The 22,988-nt window shown below is 37.0% G+C and overlaps 1 protein-coding gene across 1 annotated transcript in view; it reads left to right on the top strand.

The window, feature by feature from the left end:
• The window catches only part of SUCLG2 (succinate-CoA ligase GDP-forming subunit beta), a 260,932-nt gene that overhangs the window by 46,738 nt on the left and 191,206 nt on the right, over nt 1-22,988 (top strand). The window contains exon 2 of the mRNA XM_059390128.1: nt 3,358-3,499. Coding sequence (XP_059246111.1) covers nt 3,358-3,499 — 142 coding nt within the window. The remainder of the gene's footprint in view (nt 1-3,357; nt 3,500-22,988) is intronic.

Below are 22,988 nucleotides of genomic sequence, written 5' to 3'. Positions count from 1 at the left end.
GAGGATCCCTAGATAGATTACTTCCCACCTTTAGACCTCAAGTTTTGAAGAGAAGTCTCACTTATCCCAGTCTCATTCTTTATCATCAGGGCGCCCCTGGGAATGTGGGACCAGAATATAAGCACAGGGAACCAACAGTATGACTCAGTAGATCAGTAGTGTGGATTAGAGAAGTTTTGCTGCTTGACAGCTGCCTGTGATCTTTGGCCAGTGACTTAACCCTCAGCTTGGGTTTCCTGATTTGTAAGATGGTTTTATTCATCAGGATGCTACAGATAGGCTAGGTTCTACCACAGTCACAAGTATTCTCCAGAATCTCAGCGCCTAGAAATCCACAAGGGATTATTTTTCATTATATATTCATTGTGAGGGATGTGAGAATGTGTCTGTCTTCACTGTGACCCCTGACTGATAGATCAGCTGCCAACGTAAATATTCCCATTCCCCATGTAAAGGGAGAGGGAGAACTTAGGGGGAAAGTGTTGATAATCAAATGTTGGTCCAGATGAGTTGCACACCATGTATATTCATGATTCAGTGACCAGAACTAGTTACACAGCTGTGCCTAACTTCATCTAAGGCAAGGAAGTATCTGGAAGGAGGAAGATTAACTACAGTATTTGTTGGTTTGCGCTAATCATAGCTGCAGGAGAAGTAGTAATATTTCACTTTTCACAGTGATTTTGGCTATTAGATAACGTGTGTGCTTAGCAGAATGCCTAGCACATGGCCCGTGCTCTATAATAAGGAGAGGAAACTATTCTTATTATTGCCTTTATGATTCAGCTTTGGATACATTTCCAGTGTACTTTACACCATCTACTTACTTAGTAAATTTCTCTTCTCTTTTTCTTCCCCCTGAAAATGCAGAGTAGAATTAACCTTTTCCTCTCTGGATATGCCACAGATTTTTAGTAAATGCAGTTGAAGTGATGAAGTTTTAGACCTAGCCACAGACCCTGCTCTTCTGAGCTTAGGTTTGACAAAGGTAGACGATTATTCTGTAAAATGATCACTTTGTGGAGTGATAGCTTGGGTGTCTGCAGTGGCTTGGAACTATGTTCTCTGTGTTGGTTTTCAATTTAACAGCAACAGACTTTAAGCAGGCTTTCATCTGAGTCAATGCAGAAATGGTCAATATGTATTATATGTCTATGAAGCTGGTCTCTGGATCAATTGCAATTAGTTTGCAGCAGATTGCATTAACATATCCAGAATTAATACAGCGAGTGTTTTAATGAAAAGGAATTGACCAGACCACACTGTTTTTAGTGGCTGTTTTTTGTCTCTCACGTGCTCTTTTCAACTGTAGTTTTTTCCTTCTTCTTGTTAATGGCTCTAAGTTGATGAGTCAACATAGACTTAATCTATTGATCCTTTCCCGTCTGCCTTTTAAAAATGGCCCCAGAATATAGTACATATCTAATGTTTAATCTTTTCTTTCTTTAGGAAGCTTTTAGTAAATGCCTTAAACTTTAATTTTTCTTAAATGATATGTTATTAAGACTCTTAAGTCAATGGGTATGTTCATGTGTGAAATTTTGTGTTTTTCAAATTACTAATGTTTCATCAAGACTTAAAGATTCAGAAGATTAACAAATCATGAAGTTAATAACTCGTACAGTATCTGATGTGAGCATCACTTGTCTGATAATTTATTTTGACTCAAATGTTATTTATTTCTGCAGAAGAAGTGTATATAACTTTAACATTTAAAATAGTATTACCAGTATTCAGAATGCTGGAGTAGAGAGATTTCTTTAGGCTCGATTATGTTGAAATTTGAGTTTTTTACGAGTATGTAGTTTTGTTTTGTTTTTAAAGGTCTGAAGAACTTTTACTTTTCTGTTTTTAGAGAAAGCCACTTTCTGGAAATGAAAAATTAACTGTAGCTGGAAACAAAAGGACAAAAGGCAGGGTTTATTCATTTGGCCATCCCACTAGTATTTTTTGAGTATTTTCCATATGCCAAACACCCATCACATTCTTCTTAAAAATACAAAGAAATTGAAGATACATTGAGTAAAACCTGGTTTAGTTGTAAGTGTTCTGGAGCCTTCTTGGAATGTCCCTGGTCCAGAAGAGATCCTGAGTGCATTGTAGCTTGGAAATTTCAGAAAAAGTGCCATTTTAAGGACACATTTGAGGTCCTGAAACCTAATGGTTCCATATTGTAAAGCCCTGTGGGCCTGTTAATGGTCTGTGCGATATTGTCCTGGCCATACACCAAGGCCATTGATTGAAGCCAGTAGGAAGTATGTCAAGTGATTTTCCTCCACCAATCTTGTGATTCAGTTTGTGACTGATTTTTTTGGTTTATGCATTAATGGCATTGTTCTCTTATCCACTGTGAGTAGTGTTTGTGTTTTCATCATGACTCATGGTTGAAAATGAGATTAAACTAGATATATTCTTTTTTTTTTCATCTTTTTCCTTTAAAAAATGGGGTGTGTAAGTTTGATGGGGAATACTTTTGATTTTACTGAATAAAATGAGAAGAATTTACTTGTTCATGTTATTATGCTCTTTGATTACTTTCTTTCAGCACAGATTAGAAACTGATAGTTCATATTGGAAAAACACCTCTACATGATGCTTGAACGGTTACTTTAATACACAAGTTGCAGTGTTTAAGAAGTGTTTAAGTAATGATGATTGTTTTCAGGTTACAATCCTCTTATTTGGTGTGTGAGAGAGAGAATATTATTAAGGACATAGTGATTGTGCCTAACTTCTATTAAAAACTAAGAAGTGGATTAATCTGTGGCCCATTGAGCCTCAAAATGTTAAAAAGTAATTCCTAAGATACCTTACAATGATTAATGATGTGCACACAGTTATTAAAATAATGCTCTGACCTTTATTTGGGTGGGAATGGTGGGAGGCGTATCCTATATAATAGAGTTCTTAATATTTTTAAAAAATAACCTTTTATTCTTAAATACTTACTGACTCATAGGAAACGCCAAAAGAAGTGCAACAGTCCTATGTACCCTTCCCCTCCTGCCCTCATGTTGACGTCTTATTTAGTTTTAGTCAGTGTCAAAACTAGGATATTGACATAGACACATTCTTGATAGCTAGATAATAGACCCGATTCAGTTATCATCATTTCTTTAAACCTGTATCCATTTGTTGAGTATGTAGTTTTCCTTAACATTTTTGATTAGAAAAACAAGACATAAATTTTATATATATATATATATATATATATATATATATATATTCCCCTTTTAAATAAAACCCGTGTTGCTGATTGTCATTTGAGGGTACCTGTAAGACTGACTATATGTGTTGACTATTATTTTTCTTATTATTTTTAAGTGTTCTTATCTCTCTCTCTCTCAATTTCTCTAGGCAGTTCAATTAACCCCCCGAAGATGGCTGAACCTGCAGGAATACCAGAGCAAGAAACTCATGTCTGACCATGGAGTTCGAGTTCAAAGATTCTTTGTAGCAGACACTGCAAAGGAAGCTCTGGAGGCTGCTAAGAAACTAAGTAAGTTAATTCACAACAGGTAAAATCACACTTGCCCAAGTTAGTGACCTCACAGGTAGCAGTGAACCAGTAGGTGCATTTTCTTTGTCATGGGTTATTACTAACGAAGACAGATATGATGGTGGGCTTTTGAGTTACAAAGGCTAAAAAAGCCCAATTAGGAAAACTTGATTCTTTTTTACGAGATAGCAGTGTATGGGATGTCACTCTGGTAATTTTCCTGAATTTTTCTGCTACCCTTTCATCTAGTTTTCTTTATCTGTGGGTTAGAGGCTGGGAGAAATACCGGCGAATGGTGTCGAGTGTCAAAGAAAAGGCCACAGCAGGGGAAGGCAGGAAAGATGTTTGGCATCCTTATTGAATGAAGCCTCTAGAACATGGAGAAAGTTCTTCAGTGACTGGAGGAGAAGAAGGAAAAGCACATGCGTTTGGAAGCCAGGCTGGCTTTGTGTCAGGGTTTTGCCCTCCCATTTACCAGCTCTGTAACTTTGTAGTAGTGCCTTTTTCTTCTTGTGCTTCAGTTTCCTTATCTAGAAATCAAGGCTAATGTGTTATTCCTCAAGTACTGTCGTGAGCCTTTAAGGGGGACTGTTCATTGCTATGTGATAGAAAATCTAATTAATTTCCCAATTATAGATTGAGAAATTAGGAATCTGATCCTGCTATTTTTTCCTGAATATTCCTTCTGGTGGTATATAGACTCTCTTTACTGCCAGTCTGGTTTAGCACTGACCAGTAGAAATAGAACGTGAGCCACATAAGTATTTAACAGTTTTCGAGGTCACTTTAAGAGAACTAAAAATAAATGGGTGAAATTAATTTTAGTAATATATTTTGTTTGCCCCACTATATCCAAACTGTTATTTCAACATGTAATTAATGTAAAACAGTTATCAGTCGGATAGTGTACATCTGGTTTCTGTCCTACTCTTCAGGATTCTGGTTTGTATTTTACATTTCCAGCCCATCTCATGTCACACTAGCCACATTTCAGGAGCTCGATGGATACATGGGGCTAGTGGCTACCATACTGGACAACATAGATCTGGACAATAGAAGGATGTACATGTGTATTCTTTGCCTGGAGCCTTGGAGAGCAGTTGCTTCCCACTAGAAATAAAGAATGCAACATCTGCTAATTGCCCTTGCCCGGAAGCTGTAGCAAAACTTTGAGTGCAAGATAGAGACAGGCTCCATATTTCAATCTCCCAATTTTCTAAACTCTTTTAGGAGTAAGCAATGAGGTACTTCAGCCAGTAGTTGTTCTTTATCTCCCTTACAGAGTTCCCCCAGGTGCTTATATGCCAGATCCTTTCTGTGTTGTGTTGGTTGAAATGCATGTTTATTCTTCCTTTCAACAAATATTTATCGATTGTTAGTCACATGTATTAGGCACCATGGCTATAGCTATGGAAGGTAAGAGAGCCCTCTTTCTTTTTAGAACTTACATTCTAGAAGGAAATTAATTTGTAATTTTCAGATGCTAAATGTAGAAATCGAGAGTGACTTATAGTTTAAGAAATGGAAATTGGTTTCATTTTCAAAGACTATCAAAATTGGTTTTCATGGTGGGAAAAAAAAAAACAGTAAAATTCAACCTACACCTGGATGAGAGCTCCTCTGTGCAGTGTGGGAATAGACTCAGTAAAGGTTAGTATTCCAGCCTTTTTACATGAAAGGATCATTTTTGTTTTATACTCCTGTGGTTTAGGGAATGGGTAATGAGAACAAAGAAATGTAAAGTTCAAGTCGTCTTTGGTCTTCATTTTCCCCATTATTTCCACAAATGTGCTGACATACTAGTATTCCAGGTCCAAGAGTCCCTAAGGGAATTCTGGAAGCCAACTGATTACTGCCCTTCCCCATTTAGGCATAGCACAGCACCGGAGGGCTTATCTTTCAGATTTTCAAGGGAGATTTGAATTTACTGAGCTAATTGGCTTCTTAGTCACTGGTTTGTTTTATAAGCATTTATTTAGCCACTGCCTTGTGGTTGGGTATTGTGTACTGTGCTTGTAAGATGGAATTTTTGCTCTTCAGGATTTAACAAGGTGGCATTTATATGCTGGGGCCCCAGTGAAGGAAGGGGAAAGACACAGGCAATAAAGCAAGTTTAAATAGAAGTAAAGCTAAAGCTAAAAACATTAAACTTTTCAAAAAGCCATTTTGGTACTGGAGCAAGGGTTTTAAGAAAATCAGTGGATAAAAGGATTGAGATTAACCCAGTTGTGTCTCTATCTTGACTCATGCATACCTGTGATACTCATTGATGAGGTATGGCCATGGGAGTGCCTCTCTGATCGTGTTTAGAGCAGAAAGGGAATTTAAGAATTAACCCAAGTCCCTCATTTCCTGAATGAATGAGTAATCCTCTTACTCAGTGAGGAGTTTTGGAGGAAGGAAGGTCTCCTTGCTTTTGTTGTATAATAGACAGATTTGATCAGAGGGAATATTTAAAGTATCCGAAGAAGAGATGGTGCCAAGTTTAGTTGGTTACAAAGGGAACGAGTAGATTGTAAATATAAAAGTCACTGAGATTGGCTAGTGAGAACAAAACAAGAAGAATCTGGCAAAACTTCGCAGTGTTGACCTGCTTATTGCTATAAGACGGACAAGAAACAATAGCACACGTTTTACTAAACAGATTTGATGTTAAGATTAAAGCTGGATCACATGTGTATCTGATTGCCTTAAAAATGGGACATCTGTCCACAATTATATTTTAAAGGACAAAAATTATATACAAAGATAATATGTTTAACGTGTGATAAGTGTGATATAAGAATTTATTGCTATCATCATCATTGTCAGCATATGATTCCAAGGGATTCGTGGCTGTCATGATCCAAATTTATAGACAAATCAGAGACATGTGAGAATCAGTACTTTGTGGACCATGTGTTAAGAGAGTTCGTTTTTTTAATGTGAGAAGCTTGTAAATGATTGAAATGCATTTGTTTACCTTTCTACTTTATTCATATTTGGATGTGTTTGAAATATTGAAATACAATGATATATTTAAAATATTTTGAAAGCAATTGTTAGTATTAGTCATGCCTATGATTTCCAGGATTCTCTGTTTCTTTGTGTCTGAACCCACATTCCTGGTTGCCTCTGGACCACCTGTTTACGGCTTTCTCCACTTCTCCTGGCCCAAATAGAATTTGTCATCTCCCAGTTGCTCCAGACTTTCTCTCCTTATCTCCCCCTACTTACCCATCTGAGATTCCTCCAGTGATCTTTTTTTCCCCCTCTAATTTTCTGTTTGTTTGTTTTTTAAAGATTATTTATTTATTTATTTGACAGACAGAGATCACAAGCAGGCAGAGAGGCAGGCAGAGAGAGGGGAAGGGAAGGAGTCGCTCGATTCTAGGACCCTGGGATCATGACCTGAGCCGAAGGCAGAGGCTTTAACCCACTGAGCCACCCATGCGCCCCCTATTTTTCTGTTTTAATTCCAGTTAGTTAATATACAGTGTTGTATTACCTTCCGGTGTATGGTATAGTGACTCAGCACTTCCATACATCAACTGCTGCTCATCACGACGGGTTCATCCCTTAATCCCAACACCTATTTAGCCCGTTCCCCTCTGGTAACCATTAATTTATTCTCTGTCATTAAGAGTCCATTTCTTGACTTGTCTCTATCTCTTTTTTTCCTCTTTTGCTCACTTGTTTTGTTTCTTAAATTCCACACATGAGTGAGATCATACAGTATTTATCTTTCTCTAACTTAGTTCGATTAGCATGATGACATTCTAGCTCCATTCATGTCCTTGCAAATCACAAGTTTTCATTCTTTTTTATGGGTGAATAATATTCCATTATATATCTATTATCTATACATCTATATCTATGCACACGCACATGCACCCACATCTTTTTTATCCATTCGTCAATGGATGGACACTTGGGCTGCTTCCATATCTTAGGTATTGTAAGTAATGCTGCAGTAAAGTAAGGAGTGCATGTATCCCTTTGAATTAGTATTTTTGTATTCTTTGGGTAAATACCCAGTACTGCAACTTCTGGACCAACTGGTAGTTCTACTTTTAACTTTTTGAGATACCTCCGTACTGTTTTCCACAGTAGCTGCATTAGTTTGTGTTCCCGCCTACAGCACACAAGGATTCCTTTTTCTCCACATCCTCAGCAACACTTGTTGTTTCTTGTGTTTTTGGTTTTAGCCACTCTGACAAGTGTGAGGTTATAACTCGCTGTGGTTTTGATTTGTATTTCCTTGATGCTAAGTGATGATGAGTATCTGGTCTGTATGTCTTCTTTGGAAAAATATGTATTCATGTCTGCCCATTTTTCATTTGGATTATTTGTGTTCTAGTACTGAGTCAAGTTCTTTATATATTTTGGATACTAACCCTTTATTGGATATGTCATTTGCAAGTATCTTCTCCCATTTCATAGGTTGCCTTTTAGTTTTGTTGATTGTTTTCTTCACTGTGTAGAAGCTTTTTATTTTTATGTAGTTCCAAAGTTTTATTTTTGCCTTTGTGTTTCCCTGTCCTCAGAAGTTATATCTAGACATAGCTATGCCCAGCATCAGAGAAGTTGCTGCCTATGTTCTCTTCTAAGATTTTTATGGTTTCAGGTCTCACATTTAGATTTTTAATCCATTTTGGATTTATTTTTGTGTATGGTGTAAAATGGTAGTCTAGTTTCATTCTTTTGCATGTTGCTGTCCAGTTTTCCCAACACCATTTGTTGAAGAATCTATCTTTTTTTCACTTCATACTCTTTCCGGTTTTGTTATAGATTAACTGAACATCTAGCTGTGGGTTCGTTTCTGAGTTTTCTACTCTGTTCTGTTAATCTATGTGTCTGTTTTTGTGCCAGTAGTATACTATTTTGATCAGTATATTTTTGTAATGTATCTTGAAGTCTGGAATTGTGATGCCTCCAACTTCGCTATTCTTTTTAAAGATTATTTTGACTATAAGGTGTCTTTTGTGATTTCATACAGATTTTAGAATTGTTCAAGTTCTGCGAAAAATGTTGTTGGTATTTTGATGGGGATTTCATTAAATTTGTAGATTGCTTTGAATAGTATAGACTTTTTTCTTTAAGTATAGACATTTTAACAATATTTATTCTAATCTATGAATGTGGAATATCTTTCCATTTCTTGGTGTTGTCTCCAATTTCTTTCATCAGTGTTTTATATTTTTCAGAGTGTAACTCTTTGACCTCTTTGATTAGGTTTATTCCTGGGTATCTTATTGGTGCAACTATAAATGGGAATGTTTTCTTAACTTCTCTATCTGCTGCTTCTTTATTGGTGTGTAGAAATGCAACAGATTTCTGTACATTGATATTGTGTCCTACAACTTCACTGAATTCATGTGTCAGTTTTAGTAGTTTTTTGGTGGAGTCTTAGGTTTTCTGTATATAGTATCATATCATCAGCAAATAGTGGAAGTTTTACTTCTTCCTTACTGATTTGAATGCATTTTATTTCTTTTTGTTGTCTGATTGATGTGGCTAGGACTTCCAGTGCTATGTTGAATAGAAGTGGTGAATGTGGAGATCCTTTTCTTATTTCTGACCTTAGGAGAAAAGCCCTCAGTTTTCCCCTATTGATGATGATGATAGTTGTGGGTTTTTCATATATGGCCTTTTTTATGTTGAAGTATGGTCCCTCTAAAGCTACTTTGTTGAGGGTTTTTTTTTTTTTTTTATCATGAATAGATGTTGTAGTTGGTCAGATGCTCTTTCTGCATCTATTTAAATGATCGTATGGTACTTAGCCTTTCTCTTGTTGATGTGATATATCATGTTGATTGATTTATGAATATTGAACTGCCCTTGCAGCTCAGGAATAAATCCCACTTGATTGTGGTGACTGACTTTTTAAAATGTACTGTTGAAGTTTGTTTGCTAGTGTTTTATTAAGTGTTTTTGCAATTGCGTTCATCAAGGATATTAGCCCATGGTTCTCTTTTGTGGTGATGTCTTTATCTGATTTTGGTATCAGGATAATGCTGGCTTCATAGAACGCATTCTGAAATTTTCTTTCCTTTTCTGTTTTTTAGAATAGTTTGAGAAGAATAAGTATTAACTTTCCTTTAACTCTGGTAGAATTTGCCTTAAAGCCATCTGGTTCTGAACTTTTGTTCATTGTTTTTTATTTTTGTTGTTTTGTTTTGTTTTTGTTACTGATTCAGTTACTTTGCTGGTTATCCATCTGTTGACATTTTCTATTTCTTCCTTTTTTTCCTTCCCCCATAGGTTATATGTTTCTTGGAATTTATCCATTTCTTCTACATTGTCTAGTTTGTTAGCATGTAATTTTCCATAATATTCCCTTATAATCCTTTGTATTTCTGTGGTGTTGGTTACTGTGTTTTCTCTTTCATTTGTGGTTTTGTTTGAGTTCTCTCTCTTTTTGGGTTTTTGATTAATCTGACTGACTAAAGGTTTATTAATTCTGTTGATCTTTTCAAAGAACTAGCTGTTTCATCAATCTATTATATTTTTTAAATTCTATATCATTTATTTCCACTCTTACCATTATCATTTCCTTCCTTCTGCTGATTTGGGGTTTTGTTTGTTGTTTTTTTTCTAGCTTCTTTAAGGTATATTGAGATTTTCTTTGCTTCTTGAGGTAGGCCTGTGTTGCTATAAACTTCTTTCTTAGATCTGCTTTTGCTGCATCCTAAAGGTTTTGCACCATTGTGTTTTCATTTTCATTTGTTTCCCTGCACTTTTAAATTTTTTTCTTTATTTCCTGGTTGATCCATTCATTGTTTAGTAGAATGTTATTTAACTTCCATGTATTTGTGGTCTTTTCATATTTTTTCTTGTTGTTGACTTCTAGTTTCACACCATCGTAGTCAGAAAAGATGCATGGTATGACTTCATTCTTGAATTTGTTGAGGGTTGTTTTATGGACCAATATGTGATCTCGTCTGGAGAATGTCCCATGTGCACTTGACAAGAATGTATATTCTGCTGTTTTATGATGGAATGTTCTGAATATATCTGTTAAATCCATCCATTCCATGTTTCATTCAAAGCCATTGTTTCCTTATTGATTTTCTCTTTGGATGATCTGTCCATTAATGTATGTGAAATGTTAAAATCCCGTACTATTATTACATTATTATCAATTTGTTCCTTTATGTTTTTATTAACTATTTGGGTGCTTCTGTGTTGGGTGCATAAATATGCACAATTGTTATATCCTCTTGTTGGATTTCCCCCTTATTTTTATCTAGTGTCTATCTTTGTCTCTTGTACAGTCTTTATTTTAATGTCTGTTTTGTCTGATAAAAATATTGCTACTCTGGCTTTCTATTGACATCCATTTGCATGATATTTCTCTGTCCCTCGTTTCAATTTTCAAGTATCTTTAGGTCTAAAATGAGTCTCTTTTAGAGAACATAGAGACAAGTCTTGCTTTTTTATCCATTACGTTACCCGCTGTCTTTTCATCAGTGTTCAATCTATTTACATTCAAAGTAATCAGTGGAAAGGTTTTTTTATGTTATTTTATTATTTGGTGGTTGTTTCTGAAGAATTTCTCTGATCCTTCTTTTTTTCTCTTTCATGTCTTGCTGATTTTCTTTAGTGATATATTTGGATTTCTTTCCCTTTATTCTTTGCATATTTATTGGTGTTTTTTTGATATATGGTTACCGTTAGGTCTGTATGTAACCTCTTCTGCATATAGCAGTCTAGATTAAGTTGATGGTTGTTTAAGTGTGAGCCCTTGCTTTATTCCTCTCTTCCCCACATGTTAGGTATATAGTGTCATATTTTTTATCCCTTTATTTTGTGAGTTCCTTGATTGATTCTTTACAGAAGTATTCATTTTTATTGCTTTTGTGTTTCCAATCTTTATACTGTCACTCTGGTCTCTCCTTCCCACTTAAATAATCCCTTTAGTATTTCTTGTAGGGCTGGCTTTGGTAGTCATAAATTCCTTTAATTTTTGATTGTCTGGGAAACTCTTTACCTCTCCTCCTATTCTGACTGATAGCCTTGCTGGATATTCTTGGTTGCACATTTTTTTTTTCCCCTTTTAGCGATTTGAATGTATCATGCCACTTCCTTCTAGCTTAGAAAGTTTTTGGTTGAAAAATCTCCTTGGGTTTCCCTTGTAAGTTACTGTCTTCTTTTTTTTTTTTATCTTGCTGCTTTTAAATTTTTTTCTGTATCAGTGTATTTTGCCAGTTTAATTACAATATGTCCTAATGTGGGTCTGTTTTGGCTGATTTTGATGGGAGTTCTCTGTGCATCTTAAGTTTGTGTAACTGTTTCCTTCCCCAGAGTAGGGAATTTTTCAGCTATTATTTTTATATATTTTATATATTATATAATTTTTCAGATCCACTTCTCCCCCATTTTCTCTCTCTCCTTTGGGACTCCTGTAATACAAATGTTATTATCTTAAGTGGTATCCCTGAGTTCCCTAAGTCTATTCTAGTTTTGCATAATTATTTTTTCTCTCTTTTGTTCAGCTTGATTACTTTCCATTACTCTTTGAGGTCACTAATTTTTCCTCTGCTTCCATCCAACTGTTCATTCCATCAAATGTGTTTCTCATTTCACTTTATTTCTGCTGTTATTCCTTATCTCTGTGTTAAGGTCTTATTTATGTCTTCCACTCTTTTCTCAAGTCCAGGGCATATACTTGTGATCACTACTTTAAATTCTTCATCAGGCCTGTTACAGATCTCTGGCTATGGTCTTGTCCTGTTCTTCTTTTGGGATAGATTTCTCTGTCTTCTTATATCCTCTAAGTCTCTGTGCCTATTTCACTGTGTTAAGAATGTCAGCTACTTCACCTCTTCCTGAGGGTAATGGTCTTGTGAGGATGATATCCATAGTGCCTTGTCATATAGTGTCTCCTGTTTCTGACGGTCTGGAGCTTCTGGAAGTTTCTCCAACATGTGCTGTGTGTTCTCTGCTGTTTTGTTCTCGCTGCTTTATTCTCTAGTCCAGTTGTCTGCAGAGACTTTTTTGACTGTTGTGGGCAGTGTTTGGTCCTTGGCCTGAATGTGGTAAGTTTTAACTAGGTGTGCTGTGGTCTGCATCTGAAATGAGACCTGTTGTTGTTGCCACCAGAACCAAGGTTCTGCAAACCTCCTGGGTTGGGAGATTCATTGTGGGCAGGGGTTTGTGACAGTCTTCTTAGGAGGGGGCCTGCTGCATTGGGGAGGGCAGACCAGGAAGGGCGGTTCTGCTAGAATGCAGGGCTATGGGCAGGGGAGCATGGCCAGGGCTTGGTGCAAGCAAGGTTAGTAGCAAGTGTTTGCACTGTGCTCTTCCCACAGGTGGCCCTGTGCTTATGCTGAGGAGTGGGGGAGGAAGATGGCACCCACCGGCTCCCCTGTTTTCAGAGGAGTCTCTCCACAAATGCTGCCCCTCTGGGACATGCTCTAAGATGAAGAATTAACCTCCCCAATGTGTGCTCCAGGTGCCCTTCAGATCGCTGTTCCCATGCTGTGTGTCTGTGGTCTGTTTGCCTGGCCCCTTCTCCAGGAGCAGCCCCCAATGTCCTATGAGCTATCTCAGAGTCAAGCATGCTGACCTTCAAAATTCTAGGCTTCAAGCCCCACTGGTTGAAAGCACCCATGAAATTTGGGCTTTCTCATCCAAATTAGCTCTCTCAAGCTAATTTCCTAAGGGATCCGCCTTCCCTGTGTGTTCTGCTGTGTGCTAGTCTATTTCTTGCCCCCTCTGCAGCTACGGCTCCCCTCCACAGTGGTCACAATCTATTTCTCTCCCAGGCAGTGTCTCTGCAAGTCCTACCCTCCTCGGTGTGGCCTCCTTTCTACCCTCAGTTGTGGAGTTTGTTCTGCCGGTCCTCAAATAGATTCTTGTGGTATTTAGGATGATATAATAATTATCTAGTTGTTTTTGTGGATCAACACAAGCCTAGAAACCTCTTCCTTTGACACCATCTTCCATTCCTTCCCTAAATATTGCCACTGTTAGTATAGTGTTGTTATTTTGCTAAGCAAGGAGATAGGTAGGGGTAAGGTTAAAAACTTGCCGAAGTTGTACAGCTAATAAATGACAAAGATAGGATTCTACCCAGCTAGATTAGATTTAATCTCCTCCCCAAGCAGTTTCCTCTTTGCTAACTCAATGATGATATTCTTGGGAGATTTTTATGTGTGAGTCAGCATGTTGAAGTTGGAAAATGCATATTAATAAAATTAGAAGATTGAATTAAAACTAGATGTGGCAGGTTCTAAGGCACAATTTATAGAAACTGTGTAATCTGCAGATATTTTCTTAATGATTCATTTTGTTGTATCTCTTTGGGCAGTAGAATGTTTTGCCATATAGTTATGGAAAGCTTGTTCATTTGAGCATTTGTTTGAAATGGGTAATTCAAACCTTTTTGTGAAACACAATTCATAATGATAAGATATTGAGTGAGAGTCTCATTTTCTTGCATAGAAAATAGACTTATGTCTGATTGAGAGAGTATATCTGCTTTGGTGAATTAAGTTTTTAATATGTGGATAGTATTTAGTTCTGCAGCAGTTTGTATGAACTACCTTTTGTAATCATTTTTTAAGGAGGGCATCGTGCCCCTTGCATAGAATTTTCTCAGAAGGTTTATTAATTACACTTTCATCCCCTATGGATTAGATTTAATGTATATAATCAATAGATAATTAGGAATACCTACTGTATGCATAACCAATCTTTACGTTGCCTTTCACTTCTTTTTAGAGATGAATGAAACAATGTGTCTGTCGTGTAACTTGAAAGCTTGTCTTAATGGAGTAATTGCATATAAGTATAGATGAAACGTATCTAGGACTACTACCTTTTAGTTTTAGGAATCTGCGTAATTAATTATTCCAATCATGTTGATGTGAGACTCTCAACATTTGATTAAGCAAGAAGATTGTAATGCAAAAACTCATAGTTTTATTTTTTGCCAGGAAAGAAATTGAAATATGAATGGGAAAATTAATCTTCTCTGAGCTAATGACATGCATCCTAAAGTGGAGATAAGGAGCTTTTATTGAACTTGGTTAACTTTGGATTGCTTTCAGCTACAACATGTTTCCATTTGTCAATATGATAACTTATTCTTTGAATTTTATATAATCACATCCTAAAGCCTGGTGAATTACTTACAGCATTAAGGAATTGTATTTTATATAAAAAGGAAACTGCTGCCCATTGACTACTGATTGACATGCACTATTAATCCTATAGGCAATTAAATACATGGCAAACCTTGATTTTGTGGCTTTGCCATATCACATTATATGGTGAAGATTTTGCAAAAGATCTCATGTCCTTTGTGCTGAGATGATGGTCACGATTGTCTTATAAGGACAGGTGAGGATAACATTGATTTCTGTGTAGTAAGTCTTCCATTTTACCTTCATATCTGCTGTCCGTTTTTTTGAATGTGAAATCAGGACTGCAAAGGAACAAGAGTCATGGCATGTGTGGCCCATCAGAGTTTGAATCAGTGTCTGCTTTCTAGGAGTCATGGTGGTGTCCTCATGAGATAGGTGGTTTCCATGGTGAGATTTGACTGCTAGACCCCTTTGATGCCTTCCTATTTTCTGAGACTGATTCTCCTATCTCCTAGGTGCACCTCCCCAATATATTTTCTGCAGTTTATGTCATACTTATTTCAGTTAATTTTTTTTGCCTTCTGCTAGAACTCTTTAACTCATCCAGACAAAAAGCGCTTAGCAGATCCTGAGACATAATAAATGCTCAATAAATATTATTGTTACTCAGAAAATGATCACTTGCTCATAGTCATGTTTACTTATGATCAGTAAAGAAACACTTTAATTGACATTAAAGGCTTTCCTTAACTGTCTTTATGAAGAGAGGAACCCATTCAACAATTTGTAGCTTTTAGTATTATTTTCTATTATACATATTTTTCCAAAAAGATGCCCTGTTTTATAAAATGTCCCTTTTCTTCTTGAGTCTGCAAATATACATGGACTTCTCAGGTCATCTCCTTAGAATTTCTCTGTGCTAGAGCATCTTTTCCCTAATTGTCCTGTGATGTTCACTGAGTAGAAGCAGCAGGAGGCCTCTAGAGTGCATAAGACAGGCTGTGAGCAGGCAGGCTTTGTGGAAGTGCATATGGTTTCTTTTCAGTTTCCTGAGAAACTAATGAGAATGGCACTTTGAAAGTCAATGCCTCAACTTGAATATTGGCAGTATAGTCAAGCAAGGATTAATTATTCTCCTCACATATTAACCAGTACACAATAATAGTGATGTCATTTAACCTCTGGCCTCTTGCCATGTGCCTGGCATCATGTTGAGCCTTCAGTGAGTATGATCTCATGTAATCTTCATTTAAACCAGAGGAAAAGGTTTTCTTTTAGGGACTGTTTCTGAATAGCATCAGATCTCCACATGCCCATGATTGTGTATCCACGGTAACTGACATAATTTCACTTTCTGTTTTCTCAGTGTGTCGTTAATGGAGTTATTTATTAACTTGTTTCTTAGAGCTACCTCATTGTAAATGAACAAAGAAGTTATGTTGCCACATGGTCTCATTTTCCAAGATTTTCCTGTGAATTATTGTTCCCTGGGGTCTCTCACTCACCCAGTGTACAGCTTGGTAGCTCTGAATGTCCAGAGTGTGGTTTATAGGGTCGTAAGTGTGGAACAGCTTTGCCTGGGCTAAGTGGGCATAGGAACTAGCTCTGTATAATCTGTCTGTCTAGATATAGTGGCCTTTTTAATGAAATCTTACATGTAAACAGACAAATCTCTTCTAATTATAAAAATAATGTGCTCAATTATTTTGATTTAAAAAAATACAGGAAAGTACAAAGATATAAAAACCTCCTCACACCCTGTTATCCAGAGGGAACCTGCCTTAATATTAATATATTTCCCTCCATTTTTCTTATGCACTCATTCATTCATTTAGCCAGCAACATTAATTCCTGTGTACATACACACATAAACATAATTGAGAGACAGTGTTTGTTTTAAAGTTTGGAAACATACAATGCATACAGTTTTTGTACATTATACCATGAACCTAACCCAAGTTTTAAGTTTTTATTTTCTTTTAAACAAACAAACACTGTTTTAATGGTTCTATGGTAATTCCCAGATTAGCTATGTTATTTCTTATTGTGATTTAGTTGGATTATTTTTTTCTGTTTCAGCATCTTAGATGATGCTAGCTCCTGTAACCCATAAATTGTCAAATTCCCATTAGTTTTATACAATAAAGGGATTATTTCTTAATCATGTAGAAGTCCATCATGGTCTTCTCGGTTTGCCTCTAAGTGCCAACTCACAGATCGAGCCTCCTGTCATTCTGCCCTGCTCTCTTTACCACGTGGTTCCCAGACATGACCTGGCAATTGTGTTCGTTCCCGCCACTTAACAGGTGAGAAGAGCATGACCAGTTCCATGTCGGGATTTTGCATGGACCACGTTGTTTCAGCTCCCATTATTTTGGCTAAAGTTCCTCAAGCAATCACAGTGAAGAGTGGGAAGAGAGACTGGGAGGTGGAGTCTCAAGGCACACTTAGGAAGAGGGGGGAATGGATTTGGTGATCACGTAGCATTCTCTGCAGCATTTAGAATTTGGAGGAAAATTGTCCCTCTGCTTCCTGGCTTAGACTGAACCTGGCCTGTGCAGTCAGAACAGACCTCTCCCCTCCGGCTCTGTTTTGATTACTTCAGCCATACGGACTTGACTGTAAATTCGAGGATAAGAACACATACTTCAAGGAATGATTTAGATTAAAAAAAAACATGGAAATGTAGCACATGCCTTCTACAAATGAGGCACTCCCCAGTTTTCTTTCTTATTTTCTTCCTTTATTTTTGGTCTGAATGAGCACATGTTCTGAGGTATAATAAAAAGAATATAATAACCGTTATTAAAAACATCAACAGTGGATCAAAAATAAAAATGCTCAGTGATTTTGCAATACTACCCAAGTGTTAAACTATATTTAGTGTACAGCTTGCCAGCTGATTTGAAAATGAATATATTACTCTTGTGCTGTTGGTTGATGGGAGATGGTGGTATATATGAAATCAAAAGTTGTATAATTTTGAAAGAAAATGTAAACCATTCTTTTTTTACAGTACAAAAGAATAAATATTACCTAAGGAATTATGCTTTTAAGATGCTACGCTATTCCCTAAGGTGGTTGTTACAGAAGCTGGCAATGTTTAACAGATGTTCATAAATAGTACTAAGGTTCCACTTGAGTTTTCTAGGTTACTTACAAAAAAGTCAGGAAATGAATTGAAAAAGTTTAAAATCTGTATTGCTTGATCTACCTTAGAATGAAAACCAGATGAGCAACAAGCTACCTCAATTATGGTTTTTTTTTTTTTTATTACTTTTATTCGACATTGAACAAGCTAAGGGATTTGTTGAGTCTGTTGTTCTTTCAAATTAAATGTGGGCCAAGTATTAGGATATTTTTTGTCTTCAGGCTTTTATTTGAGGGAATATACCAGTCACTTCAGTATGGGGAGAAAGAAGCAGATGGGATGTGGATAACAGGGAAAAATAACAGTGCTGAAAGTATTTGATACGCAAAACTCAAACTGTTCCCAGTCTTCAGGTGCTAGATGTAGCACTGAAAAACAGCTTCACATAAATATATATTTTCTTTATAGATAACCTACACATAAGCATCATAAACATGAGAAAAGCCAGATCCCTTCAGAGCTTTCCTCTTTCCCAGAATTCCTTACTGTGCTTCCCTGTTCAGTGGATTCAGGTGAAGCTCATATGGCCACTTGTGTTTGACATGGTCTCTCTTTCCCCCACTGTCCCCTTCTTTGTGCTTGTTTTCTGTTGTGTGGCCATATCACTTTTTTCCTACCTTTGTCTGTGTTCTTTCCTCCACAGAGTACCTTCTAACTCAGTGATTCCTCTGGAGTTGGTGTTAAGTACACACTCTGAGCTCGCCCCATCCTAACTGTGTGGCTGGAGGCAAGTGACTTAACCTCTAGAATCCTTCATTTCCCCATCTGTAAAATGGGTTTATTCATAATACTTGCTTCTTAGGGTAGCTATAAAAGTGAAATGAAGGGGTGCCTGGATGGCTCAGTTGAGTGTCTAACTTTTGATTTCAGTTCTGTCATGATCTCAGTGTTGTGAGATTGATCCCTAAGTTGGGCTCCAGGCTTAGGGCTCCTTCTTCCTCTGCCTCTCTCCCTGCTCATGTGCCCTCTCAGTCTCACTCAAGTAAATAAATAAATAAAGTATTTTTTAAAAGAGAGAAAGCAGTGAAATGAAGTCATGTATGTATAAAGCTTAGCAGAGTCTCACTAATGGGTAGCCGGGATCATTATCATTATCACCTGTCCATCTTGGTCCAGTTTAACTGTCACCTCTCAGTGATATCTTCTGGGAGGCATGTGGTGGCATTTAAATAGGTAGGCTCGGGAGGAGGCAGTGTTAGTTTCAAGCCTTGCTCTACCCCCTTACTAGCTACATTTTAAAATTCTGTAGGGCTCCATTTCCTCATCTGTGAAATATGGGATGTCAGTATTATCTTCCCATGGGTTTGATGGGGGGAGTGACGTAGGTCTTACTATAGTGCTTGACTCATAAGAAACACGAGTAGATGTTGTCTTCATATACATTTATATATTTGAATTGAGATATACTGGACATAGGACATTTTATTGGTTTCACCTAATGGTTCACTATGTGTATATATTGGGATATAATCATCAAATTAAATCTGGTTAGCATCTATCGCCAACACATAATTAAGATTTTGTTTTGTTTTGTTTTCTTGTGAGGAGAATTTCTAAGATTTACTTCCTACCAACTTTCAAAGATAAAGTATAATAACATTAGCTACAGTCAGCATAATCTGCATTATATCTGCATGATTTATTTATCTGATAACTGGAAATTTGTCCTTTTGACCACCTTCACCCATTTTACCTACCTTGCATCCCTTGCCTCTGACAATCACTGGTCTCTTTTCTGTTTCTATGAGTTCTTTGTTTTGTTTTGTTGTTTTTTAGATTCCTCATATAAGTGAGAATATACAGTATTTGTCTTTCTCTGTCTTGACATATTTCACTTAGCATAATACCTTTAAAGTCCATCCATTTTATTGCAAATGGCAGCATTTCCTTCTATTTTATGGCTGAATAGTGTTCGTGTGTGTGTGTGTGTGTGTGTGTGTGTGTGTATTCTTTATCCATTCATCCATTCAAAGACACTTAAGTTCTTTTTGTATCTTGGCTGTTGTAAATAGTACTGCGGCAAATATGGGGGCACAGATACCTTTTCAAGTTAGTGTTTTCATTTCCTTCATATAATTACCCAGAAGTGGAATTGATGGACCATATAATCGTTCTACTTTTAGTTTTGTGTGGAAAGTCCATACTGTTTTTCTTCATGGCTGCACCAAATTTACATCCCACCAACAGTTCAGATGTTGTCATATTGCCATGGTTTCTGCTGCTATGGTAAGTGATATGCTCCACACATCAGTGTGCACAGGGTGGGGGTAGTAGCTGTAATTTGACATGTGGGGTCTGTATCCCAGAAGAAACCTATTCCTTACAAGATAGTTGTGGTCCTTCCTTTCATAAAATACTTTTCATTTAGGAAATAGATAACATGTATTCCCATAAACCAGGATAGAATCATCTTTTTAAAATTTTCATACATGTCTCTAAGCACAGATGACTATCCCTATTGGTCTGCTTAGGACAGACATAGATATGTCTGTTATTCCAGAACTGTTATTAATAGTAATACTATATAGAAATCCTAATAGTAGTGCCACTCTCATAACTGTCTCTTTTTAAATAATAAAGTATGTGGTCATGTTACAAAAAGAGTAACTTTAAAGATGACAAATTTGTTTTTTCTTTACCTTTTTTTTTGAGAGAGAGAGTGCACATACAAGCGGGGTGGGGGGACAGAGGGCAGAAGGAGAGGAGAGGAGAATCTTAAGTAGGCTCCACTGTCAGTGCAGAGCCTGATGCAGAGCTTGATCTCACTACCCTGAGATTATGACCTGAGCCAAAATCAAGAGTGGACAGTTAATGGATGGAGCTACCAAGATATCCCTGAGGATGACATTTTGAGAACAACTGTCTTTCATATGAAGCCCGTTTAGTAGGACAGAATATGATAGCTATAAGTATTATCCCATTAATTCATGCAGCTATTAAGTGAAGGATGGACAGGTGATGAACGGGCCTTCCTGACAGTATTAGAAATGACCACAGGAGTGGGGAGTAAAATGCTCGCATGGGACAAAGTTTGCATCTCTGTTCCAGACCCAGGGCTGCTTTCCATTCATCTTTGCAATTCTGGTACCTCAAACATATTATGCATTCCATAAATGGCTACAAATTGGAAAAATCAGTAAGAGAATAGACACCGCAAGGGACCTTCCATCTAGGGTAACAGTGGCCAAGAGGGACTTCTCGGTTGTTTTTGTTTTGTTTTGTTCTGTTTTTTGTTTTTTTTTGTTTTAGGTTTTCACCATAGCCATACATTTATTCATTGTGCCCTTTGTTTTACTTTTTATTGTATTTATTTGTATTGCTATTTATTGCATGTATTTTATTTATTTATTTATTTTCCACTGCCATTGTGTCATGTCCTTAAGCTCCATCTCGGGAGAGGGCAAAACTTTTTTTTTTTTTTTAATTTATTTTTTATTTTCAGCATAACAGTATTCATTATTTTGGGAGAGGGCAAAACTTAAGGGCGTAGCAGCCCCATGGGCCATGGCAGAAAGGTGGGAAGTCATGAACAGAGGCATCAGCAAGGTCGTTACCGGTGGGAAAGAGAAGCATGCTGCGTGAGGGGAGTGTAAATGGCCGCCTTCCCTGATAGCATTCTGTGGACAACCCCTCAAACTGATACTACTTTGAGCAACCCCCAAATTGCTTTTTGCCTTTGCAGGTTAGGAAGCTTTTGGGTATTTAATCAGAATTCATCAGACTAAAGAGTTTAGATACTTAGCAACAAAACTCATGAGAATGATGTATAAACCAGAATATCAGTGGGTCCATTTACAAAATGAAATGGTGTGTTGTTGTTGTTTTGTCACTGGAATGTTCATATCTGTCATCCTAATTGATGTCTTAGAAGACACATTTGTTTACTGTACACTCTTGTCCCCCCCTTTTCAAGCAGAAGAGCACACTTAAGCAGAGGCTGAGACTTTCCTTTACTCATGCAGTCAGCAGATAGATATAGTGGTGGGAAATATATCAGCTAACATTGTCTTGAGAACATGATGTATGTTTAATAAATGCTGTTAAGTGCTTTGTCTGTTTTGTCTCATAGAATCCTCCTAAGACATTTTAGAGGAAAGTCATCATGTAGTTCATAGAAGAATCCTCGAAGAGGATTCTTCAGAGGCAAGCTGGACCCTGAGTCATACCTTTAGTAGCTCTATCAGTGTGCTTTACAAATTCCAGGAAAAAAAAATATAGAGACTTTCTGAATGATAGAAAATCAGTCAAAGACCTTTACCACTGAGCCCAAAGCCACGGAATTAGGGCCTCTAGCATCTATAGCCATACTCAAGAAGCTGCTTGCCCTCACCCAGGGACTCTGATCCATGTGTGCCAATCCTTTTGATTCCTAAAACTTAGTCCCGACTAAGGCAGGCTCCCTTCCTGCTTGAGACCTGTCTGGCATCCTGTCTCTTGGATCTCTTGATTTTGTTGGTTCAGACTCTCAAGCGTTCTGGTGTCTTTTCTGCCCCTACCACGAATACCATAAGCAGCACCCATTTGCTGAACAAGCAACTAGGTCTTTTTTGTGTTTCCCATTACAGAAATATTCTCAATATAGAAGCATCCACTGTCATGATTCAGTGCCTTTGAACTTCACAGTGGTTAGAGTTTAAAAGGGGTCTTTTGTGAACACTGAAGTCCCTGAAGAAAGTGGATTACTGAAATTTTCCACTTGACCAATAGTATGGATCTCTAATGATAGAGACTGATACTTTCATTGTTTCTGTTTTAACTTCTGTGAGTAAAAGTCTTGTAGTTTCATAAGACCAAGCAACTTATTATTTGTTCAGCTTCCTTTGATTTAAGCACAATAATTTTGGTGCTGGTAGTGTAGGACTCTGTTACAGGAGTTTGATATTAAGTACTATTCATTTGGAAAGAGCAGTACATCTAAAAGTCTGGTATAATTCTTTCTGGTTTTTATAAATTTAACATTCGGATAATGTTTTTTCCCTGTTAAATCCCTTTTCAACTTTTAATTTAAAACGATATCAATAACTGATAAACATCATCTATAGTTCTACTGTCTTATCGGTTTTCACTTTCTGTTTTCAGTAATAAAAATCTTTTACACTTAAAACCAGGAGAGTATCAGATTAACAGATTTTCTGGACCATTGGGCACCACTCAATTGATATTCAGCAACTTACTGAGAACATATTTACCATACGTGAAGTTGGCAGGGATACAGAGAAAAAACAAATTAGCAAACAATTTACGGATTGTGAGTTTTGTGACAGAA

This window comes from Mustela nigripes, chromosome 2 (genome assembly GCF_022355385.1).
Source record: "Mustela nigripes isolate SB6536 chromosome 2, MUSNIG.SB6536, whole genome shotgun sequence".
NCBI lineage: Eukaryota > Metazoa > Chordata > Mammalia > Carnivora > Mustelidae > Mustela > Mustela nigripes.
The sequence above is the reverse complement of the archived record's forward strand: the minus strand, read 5'-3'. Positions and strand labels throughout refer to the sequence as shown.